Consider the following 16,591-nt stretch of genomic DNA (forward strand, 5'->3'; position numbering starts at 1 on the left):
ACAACTGAGCCTTTCAAGCAGTTTCAGGGTGAACCGATGGGCTCACCTGCACACAGTTGAAACCAGCGAACAGGTAGTGGAAGATGATCATGTCGCTGTTGACGGAGAGCAGTGCGAGAAAACACGTGACTGAAACCAGGAAGAGGACACAGCCTGCGGTCTTCAGGCCAGAGCTGCAGCGAGAGGAAGCACAAAGAGGAGTTGGCGAGGAAGGACTTCTGGAGTGACCAGTGACCTGACTCGGAAACCAACAACAAGAATTCAATGCAACACACGGAAAAACAGAGCAGCACATGGATCTGAGGATAAAACAGCAACAAAAACAGCAACGATAAGCATGCCGAAGCTGTGTGCCTGAGATGACCATATTCTCTCTATGACGTCATACAGATCCAAGAGTAGAAAAAAACTGTCTGAAACTGAGTGCTTAGAGTGGCCTGGGTCAGGGGATTATTGCAGAAAAAAAAAAAAAAAAGAACATGCACAGACAGCAGCTCCCGAAGAGCAAGGGCTAGACTAAAGATTTGATGTTTTATGATGTTTATATTACAACATGCTGATGTCAGCCTCGTTTCTTTTCTTTTTGGAAATACCCAATAATGACATCTGCACTGGTTTCATAGTCCCTGGGTCCCCGACCCTGGTTCAGCTGGATGTTTCTTCCTGTCAAAAGGGAGTTTTTCCTCTCACTGTCGCCAAGTGCTTGCTGATTGTTGGGATTTTCCCTCTACTACTTGTTGGGTAATTTTCCTTAAATTTACAGAGGCTTGAGGTGACTGGCATTGTGAACTGGTGCTGTATAAATAAAACTGAATTGAATTGTGTTGCTAAACAGTGACTGCCTATGTACAAAAATTTTCCTGTCTAAACATCCTCTAATCAGGTAGGAAGTAAACGGCGCTGGTGTTGAATGACAGGCCGGGACACTCACACACGAGACTCTTTCTTCTCGATGCTGTGGTGTCTCAGCGAGCAGGAGGCTCTGGACGACAGGATGTACAGAAAGATGTTCATCTGTGGATACACAACACACCAGTATGTCACTACTGGCAACACAGCAGGAGTTTGTGACAAAACTAAAGTAAAGTGAAGGTCTGCAGTGCAGCATGTTAGAAGAATAAACAATAATTAATGTAGCGTGAAAATGCTATGCACGCTGCTGAGGTGACAGCTTTACCTCCGTGTCTTTATATCTTTTAGTAAAACTACAAGATATTCATGTGCGATTGGATGGATGGATGCAGGTACTCACCGACACCACTATGGCGATGGGTCCTGCAAAGCTCCAGATCAGGGTATCGTACATAGACAACCAACAGAAATCAGGGTTTCCATAGCCTTCGGGGTCCAAACCCACCGCCAAACCTGGAGTTGACCCCAGAAAAAATAGACAGTGTGAAAAGTTTGTTTAATTTTTGTCTTGATTCACTCTTTACTGAAACTATTTTTATCTCCAGAGGATGATGTCACAGTGAAAGTTACTAAAGCTGAATAAATAATGACTTCTCATAGTGTGGCTGGGTATATAGACACGTTCTGTGGGTTTATAATCTGTACAGGAACTAACTGAATTGGCTATTCAACGAAACTAATTTAACTGTAAGACTGTTGATAATGACCAACTTGTACATCTGATATTCAGACCCCCGGTTTGATCCTGGGAAGAAACACAAATCTCTTTAGTTGTTGTGGTCCTGGGTCAGGTTTGTCGCATTAAGTTAGTTAAACTTCTGCGATATTGATCTGGTCAGTTAAGTAGCAGAGGGTTGTTTCAGTTTCAGCTGCTTTGGTTTTAATGAAGTGAATAACAGGTGGACAGATTGATATCCCTGAAGTTTAACTGACTTTGTGTTATACTGTGATGATCGAGTGTTCCCTTCTTTCTTTAGCAGTGTACATTTATAGAAAATCCTTCTGCAAAATAAAAATGTTGGGAAAAGCTAAAAGATTTAAAAAATGACTTGATTCAAAGAAATGTTGGATGGATCAGTGTGGAAAGACTTTAAAAATAGCCAACAGCTGACGGCCAGTAATAATAATATAATTGTGATTATCTAAAAAAATCTGATCAAGAAAGGTGACCCTGTAAAAAAACACCTTCCTCAAACCTTTTGCGATGTCTTCAGCTCACAAAGCAGATATAATGAAAAAGATCATTCAAAGATAATTCAAATTGGTTTGTTATTTTTATTATCCACTCAGCTTTATTTTAAAAAATTAATTTGCTTTTAACGTCTTTGTGATTGTGTTTGAGACGTGTCTGATTCTTTTCCTCATTTCTGCTCCCGCTGTCACGAAAGACGTTATAAAGGTTTAAGATCCTCGTTATTCCACTCAACACACAAGCTGGGTGGAGTGGTTTTCCTTTGTCGAGTGGGTTTTTAATTCGAGGTTCACACCTGTGATGAAGGCAGGAACTCCCCAGCCAATCAGGTAGTAGAATCTCATGGGTCCATAATTGATGTCTCTGACTTCGCTGATCATGCGGTAAACATGCAGCCCCTCCAGGAAGAGCCAGGAGAAAGTGCAGAGGTAGAAGAAATGCAGCAGGATGGCGATGACTGTGCACACAAACTGCAGAGCGAATACAGAATGATTAAAACTTTGGGAGCTCTCAGAGCCGGAGGGAAGAGGCGAGAGACGAGAACCAAAGCGCTCACCGGGTTGTCGGCCTGGTTGATGCCAAGGATGAAGATGAGCTCTGAGAGGAAGAGAGCGGTGGCTCCATTGTTGATTATGCTCGTCTTGTTGCACTGCATGGCTCTCAGGCAGAGCAGGAAGATCGCGGTGAGGAAGAGGAAGCCCAGCGTCACGCCGGCTGTGCTCCACGTCAGGATTTTGATGGGCAGGATCTCTCCGTTCTGGTGCGTTTAGAATGAGAAAATGCGACGTTACAGTGAGGAGCAACTCTGATTCTGATCACATGAGAAGTGTGAGTGTCACTCGCCTCCCTCCTGGAGATATCCATGAGAACCGCGAAACTCGTCATGTGGTAACACTGGCAGCTGATGTGGGTGCTGTTTCTGAAAACCACCTCGCAGCCTTTCGCCGACCAGCCGCCGCGACCAGCTCTGACAGACAAACACAAACGTGAGCACAGCACAACCTCGCCCGGGCGCCCCCATTCACTTACAGCTGCACTCACAGTATGGTGTGGTTCCAAAAGACACAGATGGGTTTGGAGCGCTCCTCGGTGGCGACCAACCGGAACTGCACGGTGATGGGTTTGTCCAGCGCGTGCTGCAGCAGCGCGTCGTTGTCGTGCACAGTGATGCTGACCACCGGGGTGTTGATGACGGGACGCTTTGGGACACTGAGGCAAAAATACACGAAAGAAGAAATAGTTTCTTTTTTCTCTCCTCAGGAAAGGAAATGAAAACGACTAAAAGCAGCAGCAGATTAGCCTCTTTATACTTTCTACACTCTGAAAAAAGTCAGAATAAGTTTTATTACCGCAGACTTCTCTTATCTGGGTCGTAGCTCTCGGGCAGCAGTGAGGCCAGGCTGTGAAAGATGATCACGCTGGCGACGGCGTCCTGCTGGCTGTCATCGGGGTGGCGTTTCTTCCTGCTGGCCGAGCGGTTCCTCAGCGAGGACTCTGGGAAGACGTCCAGGTGTCTGTGGCCCTTCGTTTCCACAGGTGGTTGGAAGACGGAGTCTGGGAGGGTGACAGCCGTCTCCAGATCCGCAGGACGAGGGCCCCTCAGGGACTGATAGCGCGGCAGTTTGGCGCCGGCGAAATTCATCTTTTTCAAACGGTCCACGGAGATGACTGCAAAAACCAGCACACGGGGAAGGTCAGAGAACGCTGCTTCAAAACGGGCTTCGCCGTTTTTAAGTTCCAACAGTTAATCTGAGAGAAACGAATCTGATAACTTTCTCATTTTAGATAAAAAAAAAAAGAGGACGTCTGAATTTAGGGCTTTTGTTCAGTTCATTTTAATTTCCTCACATTTTATAAACCATGCGATTTATCTGTGAAATAAGAAGTTTAATGGAAATAAAAGGACATAATCTGCTAAAACCTGCGACACAGAAGAAGGCGAAGGATGCTTTCCCTGTGACTGAACTGATATTGTTCAAAATCTTTATAGAAAAATCATCAACACAGCCTGTTTTTAATCTGTAAGTATGAGAACCATACTAAGTGTTTGTTTTTAAAAATAAAGTTTGACCTTATTTTATTAAAACAGAAAACGGAGCCTAACAGGAAATAAATATTCCCAGTTTTTACTGTCATTTTTACCTCCACGTACCTATTTTGTTGTCATGTGGCGGTTCTTTTTTCTGCACACAATAACTGCTAGCTTTTCCACGCTTGAGTCACATGCACAACTTTTTTCTTGCTCTTATTTGCTTTTTAGACTCTTGAATAAATCCCGTGTATCGTTTTCGTCCACGCAGCAAACTGATCAGGTATTGAACTCAACCTTTATTTGATCTCGACTACACATGAATGCTGTGATTGGGGTTTGCACCACTGCCGGTTTCTTCATGGCAAATTCTGCTTTAACAGCTGTGACGTGCACGTTAAACGGTCTTTACTGTGCCTGATACGAACTCTTACACAGATAGCTCAGAAAACCTAACAGCATGCGAGTGGGGAGTCATGTGTGAAGCATTTCCAGCAGTTAAAGGTGTTTGAAGTGCTCCTGTTGCGTGCAGCATGTGTCCTGATCACGGCAATGGCATTATTATTTATATAGCAAATTTCATTACGTGTAAACTCAATGTGCTTAACATAACAGACAAAAACATGCACACAGTGATTAAATGTAAGCTGGGGAGAGTAAAAAGGGTTCGAGTTTGTTCTTGAATGTAGACGCAGCTGTGACTGACCTCAGGTCAGCGAGCAGCTTGTTGCAAAGAACAGAAGCACAGTAACTGAAACCCTGACCACGTTTAGATCAAATTCTGGGAACATTTAAAAGAGTTGCTCTCGTTGACCTGAGAGATATAGCAGGGAGGGGTGCTAAACATAAGGCCCCGGGGCCAAAATCAGCCTACAAAAGACTCCAATCTGGCCCACTTGACAGCTTTGGAACAAGTGAACGAGGGCATAGATTTTGGACTTTTAACTATATTTTCATTACTTTTTCCTGCTTTGACCTCCCTACAGCCATTCAACCATTCCTATTACATCAAACTAACAGACATCTACTATAAGAACTACTATAAAAATGTGTCCACAACAATTAAAAACATTTCACTGTGAAATAACAAAAACTTCCTGTTTTATACTTACAGGACATTCTGGGCAGTGAGCAACCAGGACCTTTTCTGTAATGTTTCCACATTTTTTCTTACAATTTATGATTTCTTTCATTTACTACTGCTGTTTTTATTTGTTATACAGGAAAACTGAGATGCACTGTTGATCTCAGTAAGTGTGCACTTCTTTATATCGATAGAAAGAGGCCCACGATGTACAGTGAGTCTGATATCCCTGTAGCAGGGTTATGGCGACTGAGCGAGTCACAGACGTACTGGGGGGGTCAAACCATTGGTGGCTTTATAAACTAATAGAAGGATTTTAAAGGTAATTCTGTGTTTAACTGGGCATGAATGAAGTGACTTCAGTACTGGGGTAGTATTAGTCTGATGATCTGAACAGTCCTGCAAATACAGCACTACAGTAATCTAACCTGATTGATATGAAAGCATGGACTAATATCTCACAGATTAAGATTGAGATAAGAATTTTCTTTTAATATATTCTTTGATATATTTTTTAAGTGGAGTTCATTTGTGATGACAGCTGTGACAGATAAGCTGAAAACTTAGGGCACTAAATATTGCAAACCTATGTTTGGTGTGACAATGGTGAAGGGGCTGAGGTAAGTCTTCCTCATGTTCTGCGCCAGTGTGTTTGCGTATTCCTCGTAGTGGCGCAGGAGCGCCGCCGTGCCACCCTCCGTGTGCTGGATCAGCTCCCAGTGCTGCCGTGTGTCTGGAGACAGGATGGCGCTGCCCACTCGGACCAGATTCTGTCAGAGAACAGCGAGAGTTCAGTGTGACAGGATGTCAGAGCAGAGAGTGAAATGAAGTGTGATGTACTCCCTGCAGATACAACATGACAGGCTGTGATGTCCAGCCAGGCAGGACTGGCCTCCTGTTTCCAGTTTTGTGTACTGAAACAGCCACAACAGAGCTCTGTTCTTGCTCTCCGTCTGTACGAGTGTTAGAAGTGACGTGGTTGTTCACCTCTGTGAAGTGGACGTCCTGTGTGGCAGTGAGGTTGAAGCCCTGCTGGCTGCTTTCATGTCGCAGCAGACTCTGCGTGAGCCGGTAGGCCACTTTCACGTCGCTGCCGTAGAACTTCTCCGTGTGCAGCGTGGCGTTGGCCAACATCGCCGCCATCTGCTGAATGCGCCCAGACTCGAGGAGCGAGGCGTTACGGAAAAACTTTTCAGACTGAAGAAGAAAATAAATAAATCAATTTTCACAAGAAAAGAAATCCCAAAGACAAGTGTTAGTAACACAGAGATGAGATTTAAAGTGTAAATGTCTGCAGGTCAGACGAGATTAAAACTGAAGCAACGCCTTTGTTGCCATGCATGCTTCATTACTAGTGCCCGAGATGAGGTGGAGTGCCTGTCTCACTGGTGCAGATATAACAAGTCGACAAAAGAACTGATCACATGACTTCAAGAAGAGAAAAATATGAACATTAAGCCTTTAATTATCAGTGGGACGTGTGGAGAGGGTCACAGACTTCTCCTGGGGCGTAAACACCACAGAGGTGGTTAAAATAATAAAGAGATTCACTTGAATTCGACTGAATTCAATTTTATTCCAAGTCCAGAGAAGTGGAAGTGTTGCATCAGGAATCGAACATAAAATCTGCACCAAATCAAATAGTGGATCTGCCCACTGGGGTGAGCGATTAGGAAATAAGTGGCTGAATGTACATTCATTGATTTTTCCCAGAGGATGAATCCGAGGTTTTAATGATCCTTTGATCTTTTCCTGTATTTTGTGACGTGTCATTGCAGCACTTATCAGTTATCCCAGGAAGTAACTGACTTTTCCTGTAGCACCCCTGGGAAGTAGATTGTGAACACTCCTGCTCTCAGAAGCATCAACCATACTGACTTCAGCAATCGCCTGATTTATCCTTTAGTGAGATTTTGTGTGAAACATTTTGAGAAACATTAAACAGACCATCATGAAATCCGGTCCAGCCTCCGATGGGATTAATCACATTAGCTTTGATTTATAACCAAACACCTGCAGCCTCAGCTGGACTTTATTAAGTGCCGTTAATCTGCACAACACATACGCACATATTTAACAGTGTACCTAACGAAGAACAGTTTTTTGGGACTATCACTTTAAGCCAGTGATGCTCAGAGCAGCACCGCAGAGCAGCAGAATGAAAACATTGTATTTCTCCTCACAAATGAGGATGATGTTGTAGAAACTGGAAACTGACTTTAAAATTTAAAATAGTGACAGAGAGAAGCTACACACCAAAGCTTTCAGCTTGCTGAAGGTAACGGAGGTGCAGTTGAAGAGATTAGGAGGCAGCCAGCCCTTATGCTCGTCACAGTGTCGAATCGCTGTGCCTGGGAAGGAGGAGAGGGAGCGTTATCGCATGAGGAAAAGGCTGCAGCTGAGAGAGAGCTTGAGGCAAGTTTCATATAGTGCCATTATTATATGGTAATTTGATGAGCTGCCAAAAAAACATCATACCGAGAGTTCCTTTGGGACAGGGAACTGCTGCAGGGAGACCAAACTTAGTCCTGGGCCACCATATCCCAGCCTCGATGGCCTGAGGGCAGCTGTCATATATTACTAAGAGAGATGGAACAGGAAGGAGATGATGAGGATAAAATTAGAACAATATCTAATGTATTTGTACCTATAATGAAAAAAAGGGACTTGATGCAAAGCTGTAATTAATGTGTTCTGACCTTCACAGCCGTTAGGGGTAACCTCAGCAAACGGGTTGTCACAGCGGTCGCACTGACGTCCGATGACGCCGGGTTTGCACTGACACTGGCCGCTCTCTCGGTCACACGCTCTGGAGAAAGAGCCGACCGGGTAGCAGTCACACAGCAGGCAGGTGTCGCTGTCTTCAGGCCGGTAATGATTGTCCTGCAAATGAGAATTCTTCCTTAGCGCCACGGCAAGCTCAAACCACACGCTCAAAAGCATCTGACTGCCAACAGGCAAGTTGTTCTCCCACCTGGATTTTTTCTAGCCAGAGAAAAAGGTGGAAAACGACGCTACAAACCTTCAGCACACAAAATAAATCTTTAATTGTCCCTCAGCGCAGTGCAATGCAAAGCAAACATAGCTGTAAAAATGGATCAGCGCTGAATGTTGGAAGATGTATAACGACTGTTTATGAAAACAGCTTCTTCCTTAATATTAAGTGTCGTAGAAGTGTGCAAGAAACCAAGTTTGGACACAGATTCAGAGGTTTCACATGTTCCTGTGAGGGCCACATTTGTGCAGCTCTTTCTTCATTTCTCAGGAAAGAGTTCCCATAAAGCAGCAGACGTCTGATGGATGTCTACAGATTTCTAATGTGTGTTTAGAAAGCATAATTATAGGTGTACAATAATGTGCTTTAACTATGTAAAGCTCAAAGCTTGCAAAATAAAGTTTAAACTGTGGGTTATTTTTCAATTTGCACACAGTATAAAAACTGCAGCAAGATTTTAGGAGTCACTTGAGAAAGGATCATGCTGAAAACAAAATTCATCAGTTTAGACTTGAGAAAAAGAATTGCTGATGCTCAAAAAGCAGCAGATGGCTATACAAAGTTATCACAGTGATTCCAAGTGTCAAGAACTGGAGTGAGAAGTATCATCAAGATCAAGAAAGAGAGCTAAAGAGCACAGAACGAGTCTGGCAGAGGAAGGAAGGGAAATACTTCAAAGACTCTGGAAAGAAAACTAGTGAGAGATGAGTCTAAAAAACTGGAACAACTGCCAAGACAGTGAGTCCAAGTTGGGAATTATAGTGTTAAAGCAGACTCACTAGAACCCTGCAGGAGTGAACTGAACGTATCAGACCAAGAAAAACTCCACTTCTGCAGAAAAGACATCTTCAAGTCAGACTGAAGTAATGAGAATATAACATGAAACTAGAGCTCCTTGACCACAGAGACGCTGCTTATGTTTGGCAAAAGAAGGGAGAGGCGTACAACCCAAAGATCAACGTCCCCACAGTGAAACACGGTGGAGGGCGTATCATGCTGTGGGGATACTTCAGTGCATTTGGAACCTGGAGGGTGAATCATGAAGGAAAGATGATTTGTGAAGGTTTGGGGTCTGGGTCGTCATGATGTCTTGCAACGTGACAAAGACTGCTGGTGAAGAACTACCATCAGAAGACCAAAGTGAGCATTACTCATTGGCCTGCACAAAGACCTGATTTTAATCTAACTGAAAATCTGTGGGTTAACTGAAGAAGACCATCAAATCTGGAAGAGATTGAGAAGAGGCTGAGAGATTTGCTAACGAAGAATGGGCTGGGATTGTGTGAAAGTTGTTAAAAAAATGCACATCTTGTATTTATTTGAGTGGACATGATGTGCGCTTTATTACAGATGAATGCATCGGGGATGCTAGCTCACCTTGCAGCGACACTCTCCGCTCGTCTTGTTGCAATCAGAATCAAAACCCTTGTCTGTCTGACAGTTGCAGGGGCCGCAGGTCTTGTGACCCCACCAGCCTCTGGGACACGGCAGGTCGGTCCTGTGGACACAGACATTACAGGTCAGTTGTCCTGTCTGCAGTGCAGGAGGAAGAACACTGCAGTGTTTTACATAAATGTGGAAGGCTATACTTTTTCTCGCAGTAATTGCCAAAGTAGTTGTTGGGACAGTCACAGGTGTAACCCCGAGAGGAGCTCGGCTTCCTGGTGCACGCTGACTCGTGTTCACAGGGGTTCAGCGAGCACACGTCAGTGCAGTTGGAGCCATAATAACCTGCAAAAAAATAAAGCAGGTGGGGACTTTCAGTAAATTGCAGTCGCTCGTGGTAAAACCAATAAACAACAATTTAAAAAAATGATTATTCATTTGAACTAAAGATGAAAGACAGAAACAGAATGATAAAAAGGCAAAAACATGTTACGTTCGTGGGTTTGTGATCATGTGACGAGACTGACCATTGATGCACTTGCAAGAGTGGCTGTCCCAGTCGTCGCTGCAGTAGCTGTTCGACGGACAGGGATTGGAGCTGCAGGGATCGGGCACGCTGCAGCCCTGCTCCACGTTCACTTTCCTCGCCTGAGAGAGACTCACAGCTCCGCCAACACGCAGACCCTGCAGGGAAACAACCATACATTCAAGCAAAGGGGTGAAGCACAATGTCTTTAAACTACACAAACAGCTGTTCAGACAAATTCAAATAAAGCTTAATTTGAACCAAAACTTTAAAACATCAAACTGAACTGCTCGCCTTCACGATCACAAACGCAGACATGAATGTGGTCTGCAGAGAGGACAAACCTGTATGCAGCCGCGGAAGCCATGCTGAATTTTCCCATCAGGCTTTGCCAAACCACCTACGCTCACAGTCTTCAATTTGGAGTCCTGCAGCTTTCCATCCACATCCATGCTGGCCTGAAAAGGAACACGGCAGTGACTTCATGGCTAAAAGCTACAAGAGTTTCATTTATAATCGCAGCTAGAATTTAATAACTCACCAGGTAGAGTCCGTGATCTAAAGATAAAACAGCCTTATGGTAGCTTGCCGCTCCCCCTGTTATGCTGATATCCAGCTGCAGATGATGCCAGTCTCCGTCGTTCACCAGCACCTCCTCCACACGGGAGAGAGTGGAGTCTTCCCCCCTGTGCAGCCCCATCAACACACTCCCACCACGCAGCTACAAAGACGACAGCAGGAGGGAGACGGACACAGGATGAAAAACTGACCGCAAAGAAACTGCACTGCAGAAGATAACAACCTTTGAACAGCCTCCAGTTCAAAAGATCATCCCTTGTGTTGCAGCACATCATAGGTGTGCAGGGCTGGAAATAGACTGAGTTATGTAACATCAAAGAGGCGCCAGTCGAGACAAGCTCAAAAAAAAAGAACTAAAATTAGAATAAAGTTGAAAATGTCCCGTGTTTTGGGACATGTTTTCTCTTAACATCAGAGACTGCAAGCTTCTTTGCAACCCATCATCACCCCAGCTCCTCCTCTCCTATTAAATCGCATATCTGCTTCGGTCCTGACAGGAAGTGCGTTTCGGATATGTGGCTCTCACCTGCAGTGTGAGGTTGTGCTGCAGGCCAGAGGAGATGTGAAGCAGCGTGCTGCTGGCTTGGCGTGTGCGGAACATGAGCTCCACATGCCAGGGGACGGAGGCCGCCACCGTGGCGAGGTTATTCCACTGCAACAGGCTGTTACCCAGGAAACGCAGTGGGTTGGCCATAACTACAGAAAAAGAGGGCAGAGACGAAAACGGATGACAAAAATCACATGACATACTTCATGGTAAAGAGAGCGAGTGGCTGAAAGGCAGAAGGGGTGATGCTGAAAATGAGGAGGGAGAATTTCACAGTAGCTGACAGAGGGAGCCATTACTGTCAGAAAGGAAGCTCTCTGCTGCTTTTCTTCAGATTTTAGCCAAAACTGACTGAACAACCGTCACTCTTTGAGGTAAGAAAAGAGACGTAAGAGACCTTACTCTACAGATCTGCTTTCTGAAGTGCAGCTTTTTAGAAATTCTAGAAATGCTTCCATGGAACAGATAAGATGACTCTGAAGTTATCTCTTTTCAACTCTGATTACATTTTTTGCTTTTTTGATCATTTTCTTTTTTTCATTTCAAATTCCAACACGCACTGAATGAGAAGTTTCCTCGGTCCCTTTAGACGCTGAGAAAAGTGACACAGAAGGACACTCTGCTTTATGTGGAGCAGTTTCCTCGTCATTAAGCTGTCTCTGCGTGAAGTGAAGCACCTGAGTCACCCAGGCCCTGAGGATTGATTATCGACGACAAATAAACCTGACGCACTGTGGCTGCATGAGTGAGATACAGAGAGAGAATCTCCAGTTAGATTTCAATCATTTAGATTCAAAGTAATATAAAAAAAACCTTCATTGAACACCTGGTTACCTTTGGCAGTCGTCATTTATGAATCCATATTTTGTGCATCGAGCTGAAAGCTAAGAAATATATTTTTCTATTGATTTTTTCTGGTAAATGTCAGAGAATAATGTCAGAGAATAATGAAAAACGGATGAAAGTGACGGATAGCTTCACAAATCTCAAGGCACTAAAAACTCCTTTATTTAAAGTATGCTAAAATTTCACATTATTACACTAAAGTCGGCCCCACTTCCACACTCTCATCCTCACTTTTCCTTCACACGTGTCTGTTCTTCACAGCACACCTGTCAGCGCAACTCAGGAACTCCTCACTTGTTCTGCATGAAAGAACCAATAAATAACCCCACCCAACTTCTTGTTAAAACAAAGGTGTTTTTTGAACTTTTTTTTTTCCTGCCGTCTCTTCTAAAGCTCGTTTCTCTTCGGCTGTCTCTTCTCAAATTCCTTTAAACCATAAATCAGCGCAGACGACAGCTGTAGGAGATCGAGTGAAACATAAAGAGACGCTGGACAGAAATATAAGCTACATACTGTATATATCTTCAAAGGTTAAAAAACATTAGTATTAAACTGGTTCAACATCATGTAAACCAGAGAAAATTCAACATCAAGCAGATTACATTTAAAGTTCGGTCCTAAATCGGGCGTTTAAGCTGCTGTAATGAGATCACTTCACCCAGAAAGCAGCTATCAGTGTGCAGTAAAACACTCCAGACTGCTCAGGCTTTTTTCTTTGTTTGTTGGCTTTTTCGGGCATTAGCTGCCGCCTCCACACTCACCTACAAGTTCACAGACCTCCATCACAGCTGCAGACAAATTCATATCTACTATTATCTTATGTCTGAGTGTCTCCCCCTCCCTGATGCCTCGCTCTTTTCCACTTGACTCACTCACCTCTTTCGCAGTTTCGTCCTCCAAACCCAAGTGGGCAATCACAGCTGAAGGAGCCCCACAGGTTCACACAGGTTCCTCCATTCAGGCACGGGTTATTGTTGCAGAAGTGTCTCTTGGCAGAGCATCCTTGAAGGGCAGGAAAATAAGAGGGTAATCCACCCGTTTGATCTATCCTAGCTCATTATTTCATCAGTAGAAAAGAGTCAGATGGTAATAAACTATTCATAGCAGGTACAACAATCATTTCCCACTGACTCTACCTTCCCCGCTGCTCTCATTATAGTCACTGCTGTTTCCTCTGCCAGCTTTTCCTCACTTGGCTGATCTAACAGTGTGCACTGTTTGACTGCAAAGCTTAGCCAGGTTTAAGAGCTGAACTAAAGGACAGCGAGCTTAAAAACAATGCATACCTGGCAGAGTTCCATTGTTAGCGATGAAGCTGGCCATGTCTATGTGCTGGTTGTCAATACGCAGGTTCTTCATGCAGCCCACAAACTGCTGATTACGAACAGGAAAATCTTCTGGAAGTTTAGGGACTCCTCCGAGGAGCAAGGGGCCCGTCAGATCCAGAGACCTGACGACACAGAACCGTGAACATACATGCACCCAGAGCATCACTCTGCCTAAACCAAAACACATCATCAACAGTAATGTGGGGGGTATGGGGAGAGAGGTGGTGAAATATTTATTACAGGCACGGTCTTGCTGTGTTATTTTCCCTTGGGAGATAAAAAAGGAAAAAAAAGGATAAATATTGCAGTAAATGGAGAAACCAAAGCTTAGCTAACACCCCGCAGATGTGGAACCTCATTTCAAAACAAGTTTACTCGAACTACTGAGGTGAAGGCAAAGATAGTAATAAAGTAAATGGCTGAGATCAATACAGAAGTAAAGAGAGACTACACAAAGCAAAGGAAAAGAGGGTTAGTTACGGTTTATCTCTCGATCTCAACAGAACAGCTCTTTTCTCTGGTGTATCTGTTGCAAACTTACTTTTTGGACCCTGATTGGCTGCCCTGAGCAGAGCACGTGTAGTTTCCAATCATGTGCCCAAACCTCAGGGCCACAGAGGTGTCGCAGTTGTCCACCGTCACTACGACGACCTTCTGGTCTGAGGGGCCCTGCGGGAGGCCGGCCTGGTTTAAGATTGGCTGTAGAACGAAACAAACTTGTGATAAATTATGGGGCACTTTCTCCATAAGGTGGGGAGCACCGAAAATTGCTGCTTCTGGTTTTTCTCCTATCTTGCCAACTGAGGATTTAACTAAGAATTTCACATTTTCATCCATGTTCACAGGGATTTGGAATTTTGCCATTTTTGTATTGCATGTCAGATATAAATGAGAATTACCGACAAAATCATGAACCACAGAAAAGGAAAAAAACAGTATTACCATGTTGCTATTTTTGATAGGTTGAGGTATTTTTGATCACTCAGCATTCATAAATAGCCTCAGAAATGTGTTATTATGAAAATACTTCATTATTGAACTTTTTGTTCTGTTTTATTCATCTTTTAGCAAATGGAGCACAATAATGAAGTATTTTCATAATAATCAGAATCAGAATCTGATTCTGATTCTGATTATTATGAAAATACTTCATTATTGTGCTCCATTTGCTAAAAGATGAATAAAACAGAACAAAAGTTCTGCGTGTCTCATCCGGAGCTAAGCTGTTTGTAGCTTTATGAGCCAGATTAAAGATTCAAGCTTTGAAAGTGGAAAACAACAGGCAAATAAATGATCTTTGGCATTGCACTCAGTTCAGTTCCCGTTCAGCATCAGCTCGCTGCCGTCGAGCATTTTAATAATTCAGATCATAGCAGCTCGAGGTAAAGGCAACGGCTGGCAAGCAAACACACATGCACGCATGCATGCACACACACATGCGGGAGATGGGCTTGCTCTCCGCAGGACATCGCCCGGTCGACAAAGGATCTTTTCATTGTCTGAGAAATCAATAGGGGGGGGGGGGGGGGGGGAGTAAGAAAAGGAGGAGGAGGGCTGGAGAGAGAGAATTATGATGCTGTCAATAAAGGTTGCGACCTCTTTTCAAACCGCCCGGTTTCTCCGGGGTCACGTCAAGCTCCTAATAACCCTAAGTGTAGGTTCAAGCTGGTGTCACGAGCTGAGAGCAGAGCAGTGACCACCCTCACGCACAGCTGACCAGTTCAGTTTGGCCGTCTGCAGGCGAGGACGGGCCGCTGAGCCGTCAGCTGGTCAGACAGGATTTAGCAGGAATTATCTAGTCTCATGTGCAGCGATAGTAAGAAAAAACTGGCTCATTGTTGATGGCTTCGAAACACACATTAGGTTTCTGTTTTCGCTGTCTGAAAAACGGATTCCTCCATGAGGTTAAATTAAAACACATCCCCTCTGGATGAGCCTCAGGAATGATAATTTCCTGACTGTTATGACTTCCTTTGTCGCTGACGTCTGATCTCTTAATTTAAAAGCTCTGATGAAAGACACCCAGCGAGAGATATGCTGCAGATTTTCAGCAGCTCAATCCTAGCAAGACTATTAAGAAAAAAAAAACAGTATAGAAAGTATGAAGTAATGACAGATAATTTTAGCTGAAGGCACTGCAGCAATTTAACTCATCTCACATGATTTTCATCGAGCGGATTGCATTAAATCTGTAACAGAGAGGCGACAGTTAGTTAAATTTTCCCTTTTGTGTCTTGTGATTGCAGTGTGCACAGTGCTGGTGATATGAACAGCACCAATAATAACCCAATAACATATCTGGCTGTATAATTGGTCTTTTCACAAGACCTCACCTGAAATGCTTCACAATGCAAAGAGGATCACGTAGGTGGATTTTCAGGTTTTGATCCAAGTTAATCGCTAACGACTCTTCAGAAGCTCAAAACATACAGAAAAGATGGTTTATAGAAAAGGTGGTAAAACAATAGTGGGCAGGAGAGGGCTTACTGCTATAATGCTATATCATGCAGAAAAGATTAAACATGAGGTTTTTCTATGAGTTAGCAGTAGACTCTGCACTGAACTCATGCAATCTACGTTGACTCATAAACATCAGGACTTTTGCAAAGAAGTCAAAGTATTCAAAAACACAAAGATCATAGAAATGCTTTTACAGTAGTGGTTTGTTTTTCAGAACCGTATTCCACTTTGAATAAAAAGGGTGAAAAAATACGTATGGGTACATGAAAACAGCAGTGCACCATCAGTGTCTGATTTGTTAAACAAACCAGTAACTGAAAAACACTTCAATGCTGTTTTTGCTACAAAAGAACTCATAGCAGTACACCAGAGCGCCCCCAGGGGTACCCGCACCTCAATCTGAGACACAAAAATTCCCAGATTATCCCTTTAAGCCTTTCTGCTTCCAGCTGCGGAAGATCCACCGGAGGGACTGAGCACACTCAAGTTTATTAAAGAAATCTAAAGTGCTGCTGTCTTTTTGAACATGAAGGCTTCTTCAGGAGGTTTTGAGAGTGAGTCAGAAACAACTTCTTTATAGTAGATTATCTTTCTTAAATTATTATTAGACCTATTTGTATTATTAGGGAACATTTGTAATATATTGTATTATTTAATCTTGGTGCTGTAGCTGTGGAGATGAAATAGTCCAAAGCTTTGTGCAATAG

General features: G+C 43.6%; 1 protein-coding gene across 3 annotated transcripts in view; it reads right to left on the bottom strand.

The window, feature by feature from the left end:
• celsr2 (cadherin, EGF LAG seven-pass G-type receptor 2) overlaps window positions 1-16,591 on the bottom strand; it is a 70,661-nt gene that overhangs the window by 5,154 nt on the left and 48,916 nt on the right. For all 3 annotated transcript variants that reach the window (XM_085354193.1, XM_085354194.1, XM_085354192.1), the window contains exons 6-27: window positions 13,966-14,123; window positions 13,383-13,546; window positions 12,973-13,098; window positions 11,230-11,399; window positions 10,666-10,845; window positions 10,469-10,582; window positions 10,126-10,282; window positions 9,802-9,943; window positions 9,590-9,710; window positions 7,917-8,100; window positions 7,696-7,797; window positions 7,474-7,568; window positions 6,205-6,414; window positions 5,804-5,987; window positions 3,454-3,772; window positions 3,146-3,313; window positions 2,948-3,071; window positions 2,661-2,861; window positions 2,400-2,574; window positions 1,253-1,365; window positions 932-1,014; window positions 47-173 (exon numbers count right to left, since the gene is read on the bottom strand). In XM_085354193.1, coding sequence (XP_085210319.1) covers window positions 47-173; window positions 932-1,014; window positions 1,253-1,365; window positions 2,400-2,574; window positions 2,661-2,861; window positions 2,948-3,071; window positions 3,146-3,313; window positions 3,454-3,772; window positions 5,804-5,987; window positions 6,205-6,414; window positions 7,474-7,568; window positions 7,696-7,797; window positions 7,917-8,100; window positions 9,590-9,710; window positions 9,802-9,943; window positions 10,126-10,282; window positions 10,469-10,582; window positions 10,666-10,845; window positions 11,230-11,399; window positions 12,973-13,098; window positions 13,383-13,546; window positions 13,966-14,123 — 3,417 coding nt within the window. The remainder of the gene's footprint in view (window positions 1-46; window positions 174-931; window positions 1,015-1,252; window positions 1,366-2,399; window positions 2,575-2,660; window positions 2,862-2,947; window positions 3,072-3,145; window positions 3,314-3,453; window positions 3,773-5,803; window positions 5,988-6,204; window positions 6,415-7,473; window positions 7,569-7,695; window positions 7,798-7,916; window positions 8,101-9,589; window positions 9,711-9,801; window positions 9,944-10,125; window positions 10,283-10,468; window positions 10,583-10,665; window positions 10,846-11,229; window positions 11,400-12,972; window positions 13,099-13,382; window positions 13,547-13,965; window positions 14,124-16,591) is intronic.

Source organism: Diplotaxodon limnothrissa, linkage group LG5, assembly GCF_057381915.1.
Source record: "Diplotaxodon limnothrissa isolate DT_005_m linkage group LG5, D_limnothrissa_male_GT1.1, whole genome shotgun sequence".
Taxonomy (NCBI): domain Eukaryota; kingdom Metazoa; phylum Chordata; class Actinopteri; order Cichliformes; family Cichlidae; genus Diplotaxodon; species Diplotaxodon limnothrissa.